General features: G+C 37.4%; 1 protein-coding gene across 2 annotated transcripts; it reads right to left on the bottom strand.

Annotated features, from left to right (window-relative positions):
• Nucleotides 1-1,453: 1,453 nt before the first annotated feature.
• Nucleotides 1,454-17,634, bottom strand: LOC119779288 (acyl-CoA-binding domain-containing protein 5A-like). 2 transcript variants are annotated; one of them, XM_038278871.1, is made up of 14 exons: nt 17,477-17,634; nt 17,280-17,408; nt 16,869-16,992; nt 13,515-13,587; nt 13,203-13,350; nt 13,068-13,106; nt 10,668-10,862; nt 10,338-10,553; nt 7,816-7,910; nt 5,676-5,874; nt 5,350-5,558; nt 5,143-5,193; nt 2,180-2,295; nt 1,454-2,102 (listed from the first exon to the last, which is right to left on the bottom strand). In XM_038278871.1, the coding sequence occupies exons 2-14, from the start codon at nt 17,389-17,391 to the stop codon at nt 2,090-2,092; spliced, it is 1,590 nt and encodes a 529-aa protein (XP_038134799.1). In that variant the 5' UTR covers nt 17,392-17,408; nt 17,477-17,634; the 3' UTR covers nt 1,454-2,089. The 2 variants fall into 2 exon arrangements, with proteins under 2 accessions (XP_038134799.1, XP_038134800.1); XM_038278872.1 differs by lacking the exon at nt 17,477-17,634 and having other exon boundaries at nt 17,280-17,411.
• Nucleotides 17,635-17,809: the final 175 nt, after the last annotated feature.

Below are 17,809 nucleotides of genomic sequence, written 5' to 3'. Positions count from 1 at the left end.
TTTTATTTACAGGTTGATGATTTTGTTGATGGGGTTGCTAGTTCTCACCGTACTGCCTTAGAAAACACAACCCCTTTAAAAATGAAAACTGTTAAAAGTAGAAAGCTGGCTCCTTGGTTTATACAGAGCTGCACACTTTGAAGCAAAATGCTAGGAAACTGGAGGGAAAATGTTGCTCCACAGGCCTACAGGAATCCTACATAGTCTGGAAAAATAGTTTACTGCTGTTTGGGATGACCCTTCATAAAGCGAGAGCTTTATGAAGCTGGAGGCAGTATAGTGAGTTATATCTCACTATACTGCCTCCAGGTTTAACCACAAATGGGTCGGTTAAAAATTAAGCTTAAGCATATTTGCTGTTTCTGGGTCAAATTCTAAGGAGACCCCAGTAGCATTGGTCCATTTGAGATTATTTTAATGCATTATTTTTTAACAAATGTTCCATCCAGGTTATTTAAGAAAGTATTCCCTTTGATCTCCTCCTCCCTTTGAAATGTCATTAATCTCTCCCTGTTACAGGTATATTTACCAAAGGCTCTTAAGGTTGCTGTAATTAAACCTTTAGTTTAGAAAGCGTCTCTTGACCCAGATGACTTGGTCAACTATAGACCTAATCCAATCTTCTTTTCTTTTCTAAAATTCTTGAGAAGGTACTTGACAAACAAGTGTGTGACCACTTACACAACAATTAACTTTTTGAAGAATTTCAGTTGGACTCTTAACTCTCTGCTTCTGAATGCAGACAAAACAGAAGTTATAGTCTTTGGTAAAGAGTCTTTGAAAAAGAAGCTGATTAGTCAGACACTTCATTTGGATGTTATTAAATTGTTCACATTAAGCCTTGTTTTGCTGAAGGTTTCTTCCTGTTAAAAGGGAGTTTTCCTCTCCACTGTCTCTACAAGCATGCTCGGTGTGGGGGATTGCTTTCGGAAGAATGAGTCCATGCAATCATCTAGTTTTCCTTAGATACAAAACTTTGAACCAATCTAATAGTAAGATCTGGTTTTATTGTCTTGGTAAAGTGCCCTGAGATGACATGAGTTGTGAATTAGCGTCATTCAAATAAACTGAATTGGATGTTAGCAATGGTAATACGGACTGCTAGCTTTCTAAATATGCAGCAGGACACACAGTCATCTCATGAATAAACCCCTGTGGTTTGGTCAGATATAGCCCTTATTAACATATTTCAGCCATATGAATCAATATTTAGTGAACAAAATGTGTCATTGTTCCATTATTTGTTGTTTTATTTTTTTTAAAACAGCAAACGCTTCCCAGTATGAACACTGACATAAAATCAGGTTTGTTTCAAAATTGTTTTATTATATATTCTACATATTTCATGCAGTCAGGTATGACAATTAGATTAGTGTGCAATTTCTTCTTTTCATCTGCAAAACTAGTAAGACGATTGTTTAGATAAGGCTAATACAGATTGTCTCTACTCCCATAAGGTTTACGTAGCAAAAGATTTATTAGATTATAAACACTAACACTTATTCCAGCTTTTTAATACTTCTTTCTTTATAGTCCCTTAGTTGCCATCGTGTTTCTGTGCCCTTTAATCCGTTTTCATTTGTTTACAGAGCATAATTTTTTTCTTTTGATTGTTATTACACAAACCATTTCTACAAAAACAAGGACGAAGATTTTTAATTCTTACCAGCAACTTATTGCACATGTTTAATCATCTCTTCAGCTGTAAGTAAAACTCCATACTTATCATATCACTGTATTGACAAACTAAACACAGCCTTAATTTAAATGAAATGCTTGTTACATGAATTTTGCATGTGGCGTTTGCAGAAGTCCCCCAAAGTCTTTAAATATCTAAAAATAAAACAGATTTAACACAGATAAATTCATACATTCCTAAAACATTCAAATATACTGTTAACAGTGTGCTGGTGATGGGGCTCAAATTTCAGACAATAATAAGCCCGTTTCACGCTCTTCTAAAAGGTTTCCTCTTTGGAAAAGGTTTCTTTTCCCCCAAGCTTCAACATCCTTCATTTGGGATGTTTGCTAAAAACAAGCCACAGTGCAACAACAGTGCATCTTTGATCCCCGTTAACCATCAGACTTCTCACAGAATTCTCCTGCAAGTAGAAAAAGAGGAGTTAGTAAAAATAAAACAGGAAAAAATATTAATATTTTAGGCAGAAATTCTGCTTACCTTCTTTTGCGAAGGAAATAGAGTTGAACAAGCCAGTGGCTGATCAGAGGCCAGACGGCCACCAACGCCACAGTGAGTGGAGACAGGTGAAAAGGCCACCTAAATCTTTTGAGGAACTGCAGCAGACACAAAGCACAGATACAAACTGAACACACATCATGACTACAGAGATAACTGCTATTATTGTTGTTATATATGCTCCCTTTCAAAAATGTAGGGTCACTTTATTTGGGAGGATCTGAAACAGAGTCAATATCTGGAGAAGTTTCTTGGTTATCTAAACTGAATCCTCCTGGGTTAGGGTGGCTCCCCATGGTCTGGGGTTCTGAGGTTGCTGGATGTACTGCTAAATGCTCTGAAACGCTTGTGGAAATATAAAATGGTAGAGAAAGAAACAATCAATATCTATGGGCAAAAGCTCTAGTGGACATTCCTCTGGTCAACATGTCAAATGCATGCTACCTCAAAACTAGCAGTGTGGCATTTTGCTGTGTGACAAAACAACACATTTTAGACGGCTCTTTTGATTGTGCCCAGCTGTGCAATAATCATCTAAATAAGCTTGAGTGGAGGTTAATGGGTGATTTCAGGAAAGGAGAACAGCTCATCACCACAGATGTTGACATTTTTGTAAAATGGCCCCTTTGTGTCCACATGAAGGAGACTTACTGTAGATCTTTGGGCTGAGATCATAAAAATTGAGAGCAACAACTAAACTGTTGCAATAGGGTAGGGCTAGGGAGGTCTTTCACCAGACTTCTCTCTAGCAGACTTAAACATTGATTTATTTTTCTTTGCACTCATTCTAATAAAGATTATTTATGAACTATATCCTAAACATACCAAATTAAACTTTTAAAACAGATGCTGCCAAACTATATATCAATGTATGCTACATTGTGAAAATAAAGAAAAAAGACTTCTTGTCTTCATTCACTTAATTATTCAGTATTTGAATGTTTTTGCTAGTTATTCCTCCGACAGAGCTTTTTGTTTTAAGATTTAAAGAATGATCATGATGGTGTGTTTTTGTGTCACTTTTAAACTAAACTTCTTATAGTAAATTGGCTAGAACAAATCCATCTCTTATTTGTTGAAGAAGTCTGTATTTCCAATATTCTTTTTTTAACTGTGTGTTAGAACTATTAAGTAAATAAAACATAAAAAAAAAAAAAACTGTTTTACCCATGTACCTAATATTTTGGCCAGTTCCAGGAGGGTGTCTACAGAACAAACCTCTCCACCCTGTACCTGTCCTCGAGAGGGAATGTCTATCAAAAGCATGCAAGCGCATGCACAAGCCCATTTCGCTCTGTTTAAATGTTGCTGTTTGTATCGCTCATTCAAGCTTACTTTTCAAAAAAAGGTTTGTAATTTTTCAGCTATGTCAGACTCACCACCGTTAAGTGAAAATGGGGATGAACACCTAGGACGGCCTTACGTAAACATATCACCACAATGATTGACACTTAGGAGGACCACTTATTTAGATGATCCACCCGGATAAAGAACATCCTCCACTATTAGGGTTGTTAAAAGTATCGATACTCAAAAAAGTATTGATACTGAAACGTTGCATCCGGATACAAAATTAATTTTCAAAAGTATCGATACAGTGCCACCTAAACAGTCATTCACCTAAAGTGCAGAATAGAGGAAAAATCACTTTCTGCACACTGTGTGATGGAATAATTCTGTGCACTTTTCAGTTTCACACTTTTTTTGTAACAGGTGCAGCTGCTTAGAATTATTTTTTTTTCTTAACCAGTTTGGCCAGTGTCATTGTTATGTGTGCAAAGCAAAGCCAAGTAAGGAAAACTTAATTTTAATTTTGTAAGTTTTTTACCAAGCTTGCTTAATACTGTGCACAGCATACAACCTCAAAATATTCTTCTTATTGTTTATTGTATTTATTTATTGTATTTTCATTATTAATGAAAATTTCTGTAGAATTTTGGAGTCTTTGTTTTTATCCTTGTGGTATCGAAAATGGTATCGAGTATCGAATATTTTCCTTAGTATCGGTATCGAGTTGAAAAGCTTAGTATCGTGACAACCCTATCCACTATACCTTTAATGCCTATATGGAAGATTTTGTTTAAACTGGTTCTATTTGGCTGGATAGATTTATTTTTAAGAAATTGGCAAACATTTGATTTAATGTTAACCTGAGGGACCCACACACCTCTTTCTGTTGGAAGGAAGAGGCCGTCCCATTCTCGTTTTTACCCCACAAATTTAATCCATTCACCTTTATTCACACTTGATAGTAATGTCTCTAGAAGTTAGAGTAACTTTGTAAAATTTTCCAGATGCAATAATGTCAGGAACTCATTTTCTTAGCTTCTACTGAATGTCTTGAATAAGGGCATCATGGTGGATTCTGTGATCTTTTACCCTGCTTTTTATTTTCAGATAGCTTTTTAATTTAACAAGTCAGACAGTAATCAGGCCTGGGTTTGGCTATTAAATTGATCTAAAATGTGGTTATTCAATTAATTCATGATTTAAAAATTAGGAAATGTGTGTTTTCATAAAAGGCTTCCCCTAATTAAATCATATAATCATTTAAAAGCTGTTTGATCATTTTAAAATAGGATATTCCTATCACATCACCTCACTATACTCCCTCCAGCTTTAACGAGAATAGGTCAGTTGAATGTTAAGCTTAAACTTATTTGCTGTTTCTGGGTCTAATTAAGAGGAGACCCCAGTAGCATTGCTCCATTTGAGATTATTTTAATACATTATATTTTAACAAATGTTAAACATATTTTGCATTGACTGACACTTAAGGGTGAAGAAACTCATTTTTTTAATACTAAATTGCTTTTTTTTATCATAAACAACATTGATTTTTGTTGATTAATTCACACACAAAGATATTTGCTGCACCCCTGGCCAATCATAGCTTCCATAAAAATAATGGGAATATTGAGGAGAATAATAGAAATGATAAGAACCTTTCGAGCGACGGATAAAACGCCGTCTTGTCTTGGAGATGAGGATCTTGACTACAAATAAGAAAATATAGAAAAGCTTTTAAGTAGAGATATGAGGAACATAAACAAAGGGTGTAAAAAGGCAATGCTGTATGCAAAAATTAGATAAATGGAGAAACTCGGATTGCACTGTAGCATAAAACATAACCGTGAGTTGTGGTGAATCACCTGTGATCTAGTCAGCTCCTCCAGAGCATGCAGCCTGTGCAGCACGTTGGTCATGTTGTGCTGCAGCTTCATCAGAGCAGCTGCTATTTGCTTATCTGCGTTTCCCCTGGTAACAGTGACAGGATGTCTGCTTCGTATCACACAGCTGCACTCACCGCCTGCACTTACACAACGTGGAGGGCTGTAGGTGGTTGTTGGTGAATGCAAACCTACAACACAGGTCCCATTTGGAAGAAGTTAAAGACTTTAAGAGAATGTTGTTTACATAAACTGAGCACATGTTAGGGATACACTGTTATGTTAAAAGTGAACCAAGGCAGGCTCACCTATTTCTCTTTTTGATAAGGAGCTGCTGTGTCCGCTTGGACCCACTCTTTCTTTGATGTAGAAACCTCCTCCTGGTATTTCATCTTTAGCTTCTTTCAGGGTTGTGCTGCTCTCAAACCAAACATCGCTCGTCTTCACCAACGCTGCTCCTGTCCCAGGTGATCGACCTTTTGATGGAGACAGTCGTTGCATGCACATCTACACATGCAAAGGAAGGTTAGGCACAGCTGAATAAAAGCTAATAAACTACAAAATTAAAACTACAGATGAGATGTACTGGTCTGTTTTTCTCTAGCTGATAAATTCCAATTTTCCAGCAGGGGATACCGGAAGATAAGTCCGGAAGGACAAGAAAAAAATGAACTGCAGTTTGTTTCTGTGATTAAGTTAATAGCTTGAATGAATTAACGAACATTTGGTTACATTTGAGGAGCAACTGTGATCTTTTAAACTAGTTTTCAGTGTGCTCAGGGACCAAAAGAGTCATAAATGGAGCATGCCAAGCAAAAAAAAAAAATTCAAAAAGGATTTGAAATGGCAAGTTGAAAAAGAAAATGGAAATCAAAACCAGAAAAGGCTTTCTTAAATATGTGATAAGGAAAGGTTTTTATAATCAGATTTATGAATTTTGTTTTTTAAATTTCAATTCATTTCAGTATTCAATAATGGATTAATATATACACTTCAGAGTTCCTCTTTAATAATTCAATTCAAAATGTGCAATCAGAAAATCCTTTTCAAATTGCATGATTAAAATGTTACATTTAAATTGGCTGGTTTTGTTTTTCAGTGACTCTTTAGGTCTTCCATATGTTCCAGGCTTTCACTATTTATTATTTTGTTTTTCTTCAAGCATGTAAGATTCTTGTAAGATTCATGTAAGATTCAATCTCTCTCAGCAAATGTTTTTTTGTATTTTGTCTGGTAGCTGTTAATTTCTAGCTTTATAAAGGAATAAATGCATAATAGTTTATTGTGATCAATATAGCCAGCCTCATAAATGATCCTGGTGGTTCTTTTCTGCAGAGTGCATGGTGGTTTGAATGATTTCCTGCAGGTGTCTTCCTGAGTGTAACAGATCTTGTAGTCAAAAATCACACCTAAGATTTTTATTTTATTAAGATGTCCCACCTTTACCCCACCAATTTTCAAATAACTTAATATAAAAGGTTTATCCAAATTCAAAGAAAAATTGTTTTAGTCAAACCAGTTTTTCAGCTTATTTTACCCTGGTGTGACGTCACTCAAGAGCTGCTGTGAGCTATCACCTGTATGGGGAAAGAAAAAACTTACATGTCCTTTATGGACAGACTAAACAGCACTGGTCCCAATGTTGTCCCCTGGCGGAGACCATAAGCAAGCAATGTTCAAGAATAATGACTGATAATCACTAATTTTTCCAAATTGTTGCCTGCTACTTAAACAGCTCATCATCCACTCCAGAACAACGACCCCCACCCCCTCCTGTACACTACAATGCTTTAATATATTGATTGTTAGATTGTGTCAAACTTTTTTGTAAGGCCATCAAGTAGACCAGTTGTGGAGCTGGTGATTTAATCTATTAATTCCAGGATTGCCAAAAATATCGACCTCTGTGATCTAAATCTGTACCGACTTTCATAAAGTAGTTTGTGTTTATCAACAAAGTTGTCAATTCTGCTAATACTTTTTGGTTTTGTTTTTTAAAAAGCTATGAAAACTGTGAAAGTATAGTGTATAATTTGGTGTCCATTTCCAGTGTTGCATAACAGTGTGATCATTTTGAACTGTGTTTGGAAATGTACCCATTTGGAAAGAAAGGTTACATATGAGTCTGTTGTTTGAACTGCCTGGACAAACTCTTTTGACTATTGTCATATCAATGTCATCACAGAGAGTGGATCTTTTATTTTTACAGTTGCTGATTTATCCCAGTATAAGTAAAACCATAAGATGATCCCAGTTGTTTCCAAGCCTTTGTTGATAACTGTGATATAATAAATTTTTCCTATTTTTTTATGTTTATAGACTGGTGGGGTTGCTTACTTTGGTGCATTCAATAAATAGAAAAAAAAAAGATAAGAAATATTTTCTCTAGTTCTGACGTTTTATTTTCATAATGGCAATGTTTTCATCTTAGGAAACAAGACAGCAAACCTCTTCCATTGCTAGATGCTCCATTGAGTCACAAAATTCCTCATTGTCCGAATCTATGGGGCGATGGTTCCTCTCAGGATCAGCATATGGGTTGTCTGAGTGGTCAGGTAAAAAAAGGTATACCGAAAACATGAATGCATTTATCTTGTCCATTTGTTTTCCTTTGATTAGTAATTCTATACAGTCTATGAAACCTATAAATCTATAAACTTATTGTAGAAGGTGAAATACATCTTCCTTCAACTTCAGCATTTTTAGACCTTACCAGGTTTTGTATTTGTATAGAAGCGAAAATGGTAAAGCTGAGTTACAGAACAAACAGGGGTCGGGTGGTTATAATAAAATGCACATAAAAAAATGAACAGCTTTATGGAAAAGAGCTGTTTGGGAATTTTGTGGCACAGTGGTCCCACTGCTCCCCAAGTGGATGGGTTAAATGCAGAGGTACATTTCTCTAAGGTGAGATCAATGAACTTAATTTTTTTTAAACTATCATAAGAAACATGACACGAAGGTGGAAAAGACAAAGCGTTGGCATTGTAGATACAACTACCTTCACTCATTGTGTGAATAGATTAATACTTTTATTATAAGATCTGAAGTCTTTTATTCTACAGTGAAAAAAGTTACACAAACATAATGATCAGTTGAAGCTATCTAATCTAAAACCTAAAATATATAAAGGTGTGCACATTCGCATGTCTCACATAGAGTATGGGCTGTGCATATGGAACCTGTCACACAAAGGATTATGGGATTCATCTTTGCTCCTTCAATGGAACTATGACAGGAAGCATACAGGATCTCCTTCCTATCTCCTTCCTCATTGCCAACACTATTCAGACAGAACATATAGCGGGGAATGCTGATACCCATCCACTTTTGCTAAAGAGTCCTTACATGTTTACTGTATTCCGATCGAGGCAGTAAAATTGAAACGATGACTAAATGTGTTGAACTATCATAGTCAAAGTTTAGGCATTATAGTGACGGATGTGCAGGAGAGCTGTGTTTAAACCAATGGCTGCAAAAAACAAATGAATCAAAGCAATGTTGTGAGGAAGAGAGTAGAGAATGACTGATACAGGTATTTAAATGCAATGCTGATATAGATTTTTTTTTTTTTACATTTGCTGACAGCTGATTGCTGAACTGTGCTGACGATTTTTGGGGGCAGATTTTGAAGCTGATACTGCTTTTTTTCTCCATTTACATGATTAAAGTGACACAGTTCCAACAAATGTTAAATATGTCAACTGTCAGGACTCATGTCTGCGTGTTTGTGTTTCTGTGTTTGTCTCCCTTCCTCCACCAGGAGGCGTCTAGCTCTGGTCCACCTCCTCACACACCTGCTGATGGTTTCCTCGTTAACGGAGCGTTCTTAAGCTGCTGACTGCCACTACCTCGACGCCAGAGTGCTTGCCAGTTTTGAGTACTCTAGCCAAGCTGAGTTTTGCTGAGTCAAACTGAGTTCTAGTCAACCTGAGTTTTAACTTTGTTTTTTGTCTTTGCCTCTCGGCAGGAAGTCATCCTGCAAACCGGATTTTTTGGACCTTCACTCCCTGGAAGGATCAACTGAGCTACAAACTGAGCTGGGGTTCAAACAGGAGGTTTGGATCCACTTTCCTCAAGAGATCGTTTGAGCTTCGCACTGAGAAAGGGATTTATCTCCACTACGACCCGCTCAAGTACCGCAGGAAATCTGAGTGGCAGTCAGTTTCTCCTTTCACCTACAACAACCGCTTTCTGGGTAAACCCTGTTCCGCCCTCCACCAAATCAGACAAACACTGGAACTACAGCATACAGACTGGAGACAAGGATTCAACAACTTCTCTGGAAATGTGAGTCAGCAACCAGATTCCCTTCTCCAAGTTCACGAGTCAAATTTCCCACTGAGCCTGAACTAAATCGCTGTGCCTTCCCCTCACTTTCCAGTTCTGGTTGAGCAGTGTTCAGAGCAACACTTCTCTCTGAATTATCTCTTCAATAAAACCTTTTAAACCTTTTCCCTGGTCTCTCTGTTTGGTCTTCTGCATTTGGGTCTGAACCTTAGTAAAATCATGACAAAAACAATAAATAAACATTTATTAATAAATCAAAGAAAACATTAACAATCAATGGCAAATGGGGGCAAGAGGAATTCATGAGATCTCAGGGCTTCATGGCTGAATATACTAACCATACTAACCAAATTTCACCAAATCCTTGGTTATTCTTCTCACACAGCATTTCCAGTTTGGCTTCATTAAGGTTTTTTTTTTAGCAAAATTGAAAAGGGTCATTTTAGATTATTTAGAATAATAGAAAAGCCCAGATACTTTCAAACATTTCCAAAAAATACTTACATTTAGAGATGTAATAAATATTAATATTAATAGAATTACATTAAAAACAATAATTATCTTCAGTTCATATTGTCTCCAATGACATAAAACTATGTTATTTTTGGTTTTAGTACAACAATACTGTGTTTTCTCCACTAAATGTTTTTTTCTGATAAAACAACAATGTGGGATCCTACCATTGATGTATCCATTAAAATGCATGCAGTGGTTATACTGCACAGCAGGCTCCATGGAGCAAGCCAGTTCCTCCTCCTCCACCCCGCTGTTGAGCGAGCTGTGCGTGCCGTTGGTGAAGGAGGACATGCTAGGCTCCAAGCTGCTGCAGGACCCCTTAGTATCAGACCTCCAACCCCAGTCCTGCACTGTTAAAAAGTGAGGGTCTGGGTCCCAGCCTGGGGACAGAAATTCAACCTTAGACAATCTCACTACAGATGTATCGTTGAAAAACATTTATTTTCATCTCATACAAACATCTCTCCTACTTTTTTGGTTTTGCTGTGTCATACCTCTTATCTCTCCATTCTTGTCACTGAATTCATCATTCCAATTCTCACTCTCTTCATTTTTCCTCCAAATCTCGTTTTCCTCTTTTTTTGTTTTCCTCCCTTCTGTCTCCTCGCTGCTCATACCTTGTCCAGGCACGATGCCGTCTCTGTCTTTCTCCTGGACGTTTTGTATGTCCTCCCAAAGATCCCCATAGCCTGAGAAGTGAGGAAAAACCCTCTGGGTCAACCAGCAAATTGCTGTCCTGCAACACATTCATACCATTTAAATATTTTGCCATGTTACAACCTTAAACCTGTTTGTGTTATAGCAACATAATTGTGAAAGAGAAGGAAATATGCACATTGATTTTAATTATCTTTACAAATAGAAAGCTAAGAATGCTTCAATCCACTTTTACTCAAAAAACCTCAAATAAAATGTAGTGTTCAATCATAGTAAAAAAAAGATCACTGCAGGTGCTGAAGCTGTGGGGAAAGTTTGGAAATTTCTAAGTTATAAAATAACTTTTCAAGTTTCCATCCATCAGCCCCAAATTGAAAAATAAATAAATAAATTGCTAAGCTACAACAACAAAGACATTCACTTAATCTGACAAGAAACCTGCCCTTAAAACAACTATGGCAAGAGGAAAGCCAAAGTGAAAAGAAAGTCACAAGATGGACCATTTTGCAGTTTTCTATAAGCCATGTAGCACACAGAGAAAACCCAATGCCACCAATTTTCCCTTAAAGTTCTTTAGCTCTTCACTGCTTTACTCCAGCTGTTGTTTGCAGCTCCACCTCCAGCTGACAATGTCGTGCTCCCAGCAGGTTTAATTACTGACGTATTAAAAGAGTACAGCACATGTTCCAGGGATTTTGCAGATGTTTGTCCCCTCTGGCAAAAAGTTGAAATGACAATGACTGTGATGTATAGATGAACTGGGAAAGAGAAAATGTTCTGCTGCAAACCGCAGCTTTATTCCTAACAAAAGCATTAACAAATGACAAAATAGCGTTCGTATTACTGTATATGCAAAAATCTTTAGAGTTTTTATATGTTATTGTCATATTCCATCCCTACTCAACTCATTTCCCCACTGCTGATATGTAAAAAGCTGTTCTGGTAGAGATTCAAAAGAGATGGAAACAATCGCAAAGCACCTAAGTGAAGCAGAGCTGACCTAAGTGCCCCAAAACACACTCTCCTGACATAACTACTGTACAATGTCACATTTTAGAATGGCCTATTCAAAGTCCAAACCTGAATTTGTTTGAATTGGTGCAATATAAATAAACTGAATTAAATGCAATCCATCCATCCATTTTCCTCCATGCTTATCCCTGCTGGGTTAACAAGGGGTGCTGGTGCCTATCTCCAGCTGTTAATGGGCGAGAAGCGGGGCACACCCTGGACAGGTCGCCAGTCTGTCGTAGGGCAACACAGAGACAAACTGGACAAAAAAACCATTCAAGCACACACTGCACCACTTTACAGCCAATTAATTAAATGCAATCAATTCAATTAAACTTTATCCTTGATGTTCACAGATGCTCTGAGAACTATCTGCTCTTGATTCCTTATGTGAAGCAGTAGGCAAAGAAACTTCCATATTTAGATGTGCATAATTATAGGGCAAGTTACCGTTTCTGATCCCTTGCATATCCCTTACAAATGGAGTCCCCCCTGTCCCTCAGTGAGGTCTAGAAGCACAATATCTACACCCAGCCATTCAGCAAAGATACTGCTACATGGCTGAACATCTTATTTTGGTGTTTGACCAATTAGATGAGCCTTTGAATGATATATTATCTACTGTAAATTAAGCTGAACAAACGTTAACAAGCCAAGAAAAAAAGGTAAAAAGCTAATTTAAAAGTTAAAAAGTAAAGTTAAAAAGTTAATAAGCCTAGTTAACTATTATATTTAGGTTTATAAACAAAAAAAGTAATTTCCAGTATCAGCATTAGTGCCTCTAAGGTTATGTTGTACAAAAAAATTTGTTTCCTTCACTCTCATGAATTTCTTATAGAAATATATTTGTTATTTTTCTTAATATATTTGAGCAAGTCTACGTTTCATACATTTTTGACATTAAGATATCCTTATTTTTTTGAATGTTACAAAGGTTATAAGATCAGTTCCTGGATTTTAATAACACTATTGGCTTGAAATTTGGATTTTCAAAGTACAGTATTTCACTGAGTGCACTATAAAGGGTTAAAATATGAGTGATTGTAGAAAAACTTACAGCACACATTTTCCTTCAGAGACTATTACAAGTAAAAAAATATTAATCTAAAGACAGCACACATAAAACACACATATTTGTTCTAAAAGCCTGGATTAAATCAAATTGGGATAAAACACAAAACAACTTATCTACAAAGTCTACATAGCAACTAAGACTAAATACTTGCCCTCCAGTGTTGGCTTCTTGAACTGTTTAGCCAGCTCCCCTAATAATAAGAACACATGGTTAATATGTTTTCATTATATACAATGGGCCTTTGAGTTTTCAACAATAATAAGACTAACATGTTTATGGTCTTTACCTGCATGCTCTGCAAAAGGTCTGGTAAAGGGTCTCTTGTCTATTTCGTTTCCTTCCTCCTCTTCCTCTTCATCCACTTGAGTGTAGAAGTTGCCTAGCCTCTGAACCAGTTCTGTAACTTCCTCTGAGATTGGGATGGTCTCCAAAATCTGACAATGTACACAAAAAAAACAAAAAAACAGAGTTACTGCGGATATGATATCAACTTGCCACAAAGGTCCAACATATTTGGCAGAGAACACAAACATGCCAATGCAGATATTTTTAGGACTCAGTTTCTTTATGCTTCCTTTTTTCTGTGAAGACCACGTACCAGCTGGATGTTCTCCACATAGTTCTTCATGGCTTCCTCTTTTGTCATGTTTCCCAGAGAGCTCCATGCATCCCTGACAACACAGTCAAAGTTCAAATACCTTCAACTGAACTTTCTGTAAAGAGTCTTTTCCCAAGCTAATAAAGAAGGCGTGAAATGGTTGAGAAGAAAATTGTGCTACGCAAAACTTTTCACACCCCTTAAGCTTCTTGACATTCTGCCAGGTTAAAACCACAAATCTTATTTTACTGGTATATATGTGGTGGACCAACACAAACTAGTGCAAAACTCTGTAGGGTATGAAATTTTCCAAATCGAATCTTAAAAGTATTGTTTACATTTTTATTCAGGATCTTAGATAATATAAAAAGAAAAAAAAATCTTTGCTCAAAATCTCCAAGCTCTGATTGTTTTGATTAATATCTGTGAAAGCTTTGGAAAATAAAAAAAATAAATAACAATCAGCTCAAACTCAGTCAGACTGGATGCCAAGCTTTGCTACAGATTGTCAGCTCTGCCGGTACATTTACGATTGTTTGTCTGCTGGAGGTTAACCATCTGGCCCAGTTGTTGTCTTTTTTGTGACTTCAACAGTTTTTTTTTGTTTTTTTGACATTACATTTTATTAGGTCTTCACATTAAAAATAAACAAGCCCGCTCCATGGTGCTGCAATAGCCGTGTTAATGGTGAGGTTAAATATTCATTCTCTGCTAGGGTCATTTGCAGCTGCTTGAATGAAGGCCAAAATTTTATCCTTTTCTAAAATTAGCAGTTTTCTCTAGATGTTCAGTATCCCTTAGGGTCCTCAGGGCTCGAGATACTACAAGGTTTACATATTTCCCTGCTATCATACATCTGTCCACTGTCACTATATGCTCATCTAGAAGGAGTAAACCTGCAAAGTCATTGACGCATAGCAGTCTGCTTGGTGAAGTGGTGCTTTATAAATAACCTGAATTGAGCTGAATTAAAATATACAGGTGCTGGTCATAAAATTAGAATATCATGAAAAAGTAGATTGATTTCAGTAATTCCATTTAAAAAGTGAAACTTGTATATTATATTCATACATTACATACAAACTCATATATTTCAGATGTTTATTTTGTTTAATTTTGATGATTACAAATGACAACAAATGAAAATCTCAAATTCATCATATCAGAAAATTAGAATATTACTGAAGACCAATAAAAACAAAGGATTTATAGAAATGTTGGCCAACTGAAAAGTATGAACATGAAAAGTATGAGCATGTACAGCACTCAGTATTTAGTTGGGCCTCCTTTGGCCTGTATTACTGCAGCAATGCGGCGTGGCATGGAGTCGATCAGTCTGTGGCACTGCTCAGGTGTTATGATAGCCCAGGTTGCTCTAATAGTGGCTTTTAGCTCTTCTGAATTGTTGGGTCTGGTGTATTGCATCTTCTTCTTCACAATACCCCATAGATTTTCTATGGGGTTAAGGTCAGGAGAGTTTGCTGGCCAATTAAGAACAGGGATACCATGGTCCTTCAACCAGGTACTGGTAGCTTTGGCACTGTGTGCAGGTGCCAAGTCCTGTTGGAAAATGAAATCTGCATCTCCAAAAAGTTGGTCAGCTGCAGGAAGCATGAAGTGCTCTAAAACTTCCTGGTATGTGGATTCGTTGACCCTGGACCTCAGAAAACACAATGGACCAACACCAGCAGATGACATGGCACCCCAAACCATCACTGACTGTGGAAACTTTACACTGGACTTCAAGCAACGTGGATGAAGTGCCTCTCTTCTTTTCCTCCAGACTCTGGGACCTTGATTTCCAAAGGAAATGCAAAATTTACTTTCATCAGAGAACATGACTTTGGACCACTCACCAGCAGTCCAGTCCTGTTTCTCTTTAGCCCAGGCAAGACGCTTCTGACGCTGTCTGTGGTTCAAGAGTGGCTTGACACAAGGAATGCGACAGCAGAAACCCATGTCTTTCATACGTCTGTGTGTGGTGGTTCTTGAAGCACTCACTCCAGCTGCAGTCCACTCTTTGTGAATCTCCCCCACATTTTTGAATGGGTTTTGTTTCACAATCCTCTCCAGGGTGCGGTTATCTCTCTTGCTTGTACACTTTTTTCGACCACATCTTTTCCTTCCCTTCGCCTCTCTATTAATGTGCTTGGACACTGAGCTCTGTGAACAGCCAGCCTCTTTAGCGATGACCTTTTGTGTCTTGCCCTCCTTGTGCAAGGTGTCGATGGTCGTCTTTTGGACAACTGTCAAGTCAGCAGTCTTCCCCATGATTGTGTAGCCTATAGAACTAGACTGAAAGACCATTTAAAGGCTTTTGCAGGTGGTTTGAGTTTGTTGTCATTTGTAATCATCAAAATTAAACAAAATAAACATCTGAAATATATGAGTTTGTATGTAATGTATGAATATAATATACGAGTTTCACTTTTTAAATGGAATTACTGAAATCAATCTACTTTTTCATGATATTCTAATTTTATGACCAGCACCTGTAAGAGTCAAAGACTCATGCTAAACTAGATAGTTTGCTGAGGAGGGAACGCAGTCGTTTATGTCATGTCTGTGGAGCATGGAAACATCTAAAAACAGAAACAAAACTGGGAGCCAGGGACCACTGTGTAAACCTGCCAACATGACTTCTGTCTGTATTTAAAAAAAATTGCTTTTTTTTCTCCATTACTTTCTTAATATTTGAAGTTATGGACTAACTGGTGCCTGTTTAGGCCTTAAAAGTATAGTGGAGGATGTTCTTTTTTTTCCAGGTGGAGCATCAAAATAAGTAGTCCTCCTAATTGTCAATCATCCCGGTGATATGTTTAGGTAATAAAAAACACGGCAGTTTTCATGTCTGGCAAAATCCCAGTGCCCTAGTCTCCTCTCAAACCCTCACAACTGCACTGTTCAGATCCCGCTATCCATCTTGGTAGTTAACTAAACTTTGTTTCATTTGCTGAATAATGGATTTAAAAGAGATCAGTGATATGTTCAAGGTTTGGGATATTACTATAACTTAATTCTGCTATAAACTACTCAACAACTGCATCGCTGACCTGTCTGCTAAAATCGTTGGTCTTATGATGTTGTCTGTTCTCTGATATCTCCTCTGAGACCTTCACAAAACAGCTGTATATGTGTAAAGAATTCTCAGTTTTTACCTAATAACAGCATCTGGATTTGTGGTGTTAACACATTTTGAAAAACATGTTGGTCTATCACATAGATTCCCATAAAATTACATGGAGTTTTCTGTCGTGTGACAAACGTTTGCAAGACATTGGAAATGATCTGTAAAGAATGCACTGAGCTCTTCATCTTTGAATGTTTCCTGCCTTTCCAGTAAAAGAAATGTACCATTTATCTTTTCCTCGACTGTCCCAGAAGCCATTTGGTCTCGGGATCTGACAGGGCCCCGTGGTAGCCTGCTTATAGTAACTATAAAACATCAGCATCATGTCATCGGAGGGCTGGAAAGGACCTGAGAAGCGAGAAAAAGATTAAATATAAAACGTGTTTACAAAGACTAGAGATGTACTGTTAAATCCATTATACATGTACTGTAAGCCACATGGGCAGATAATCACAGCTCCTTATGCTTATAGCAGCTTGAGGAGCAGGGCTGCCAGGATTGACAGCTCTGCATCTAGGTCAGTCACCTGGACTGTTTATTGTCTGCAAGCGCACATTTCATAGACTACTGTGCATGATTAGACTCTGGTGTTTACAATTATATTATTTTCAGAACAGGTAGGGAGAAATCCTCACCTTCTTCTGGCAAAGTCCAGATCACTTTAACCGCAGCGGCAAATTTCTCCTCCAGGCTGTGTTCCCCCTCCTCCTCCTCATGCTCCATGCTGAGTCCACACAGGGATGACATGAAAGGATCCTCCGATCCTGGAGAAAAAAAGGGGATTAAAATAAAGGTAGATCTGATAGTGCCTGAGAAGAAGAGTATTCTTCACCTGCTATGCAACCCGGATATGGAAGATAAAATCTCAGTCAATTTGTGACATTTTATATTTAAATCTGTCAACACAGTTAACCTAACCTCTCTCCTTCAAATAGGCAGCCCCTCCCCTGCAAGCTTCATGTTCAGCAAACCAACCTTATTGCTTCATTTAGCCGACGTCTGCCTGTAATCTGTAGCAGACAGCCAATCTCCTCTCCAGTCAAGGATGAGCCAAGCAGTGTGTGGGAAATGTAGTTCATTGCAGAACAAGCTTTGCTGGAATTAGGTTCAACTCCCACTGTTGAAGGATTTAAAATCCCACAAACCGCCTTTGCAGGGGATTTAA

The sequence above is a fragment of the Cyprinodon tularosa genome, unplaced genomic scaffold (genome assembly GCF_016077235.1).
Source record: "Cyprinodon tularosa strain WSP-4 unplaced genomic scaffold, ASM1607723v1 ctg145, whole genome shotgun sequence".
Taxonomy (NCBI): domain Eukaryota; kingdom Metazoa; phylum Chordata; class Actinopteri; order Cyprinodontiformes; family Cyprinodontidae; genus Cyprinodon; species Cyprinodon tularosa.
The sequence above is the reverse complement of the archived record's forward strand: the minus strand, read 5'-3'. Positions and strand labels throughout refer to the sequence as shown.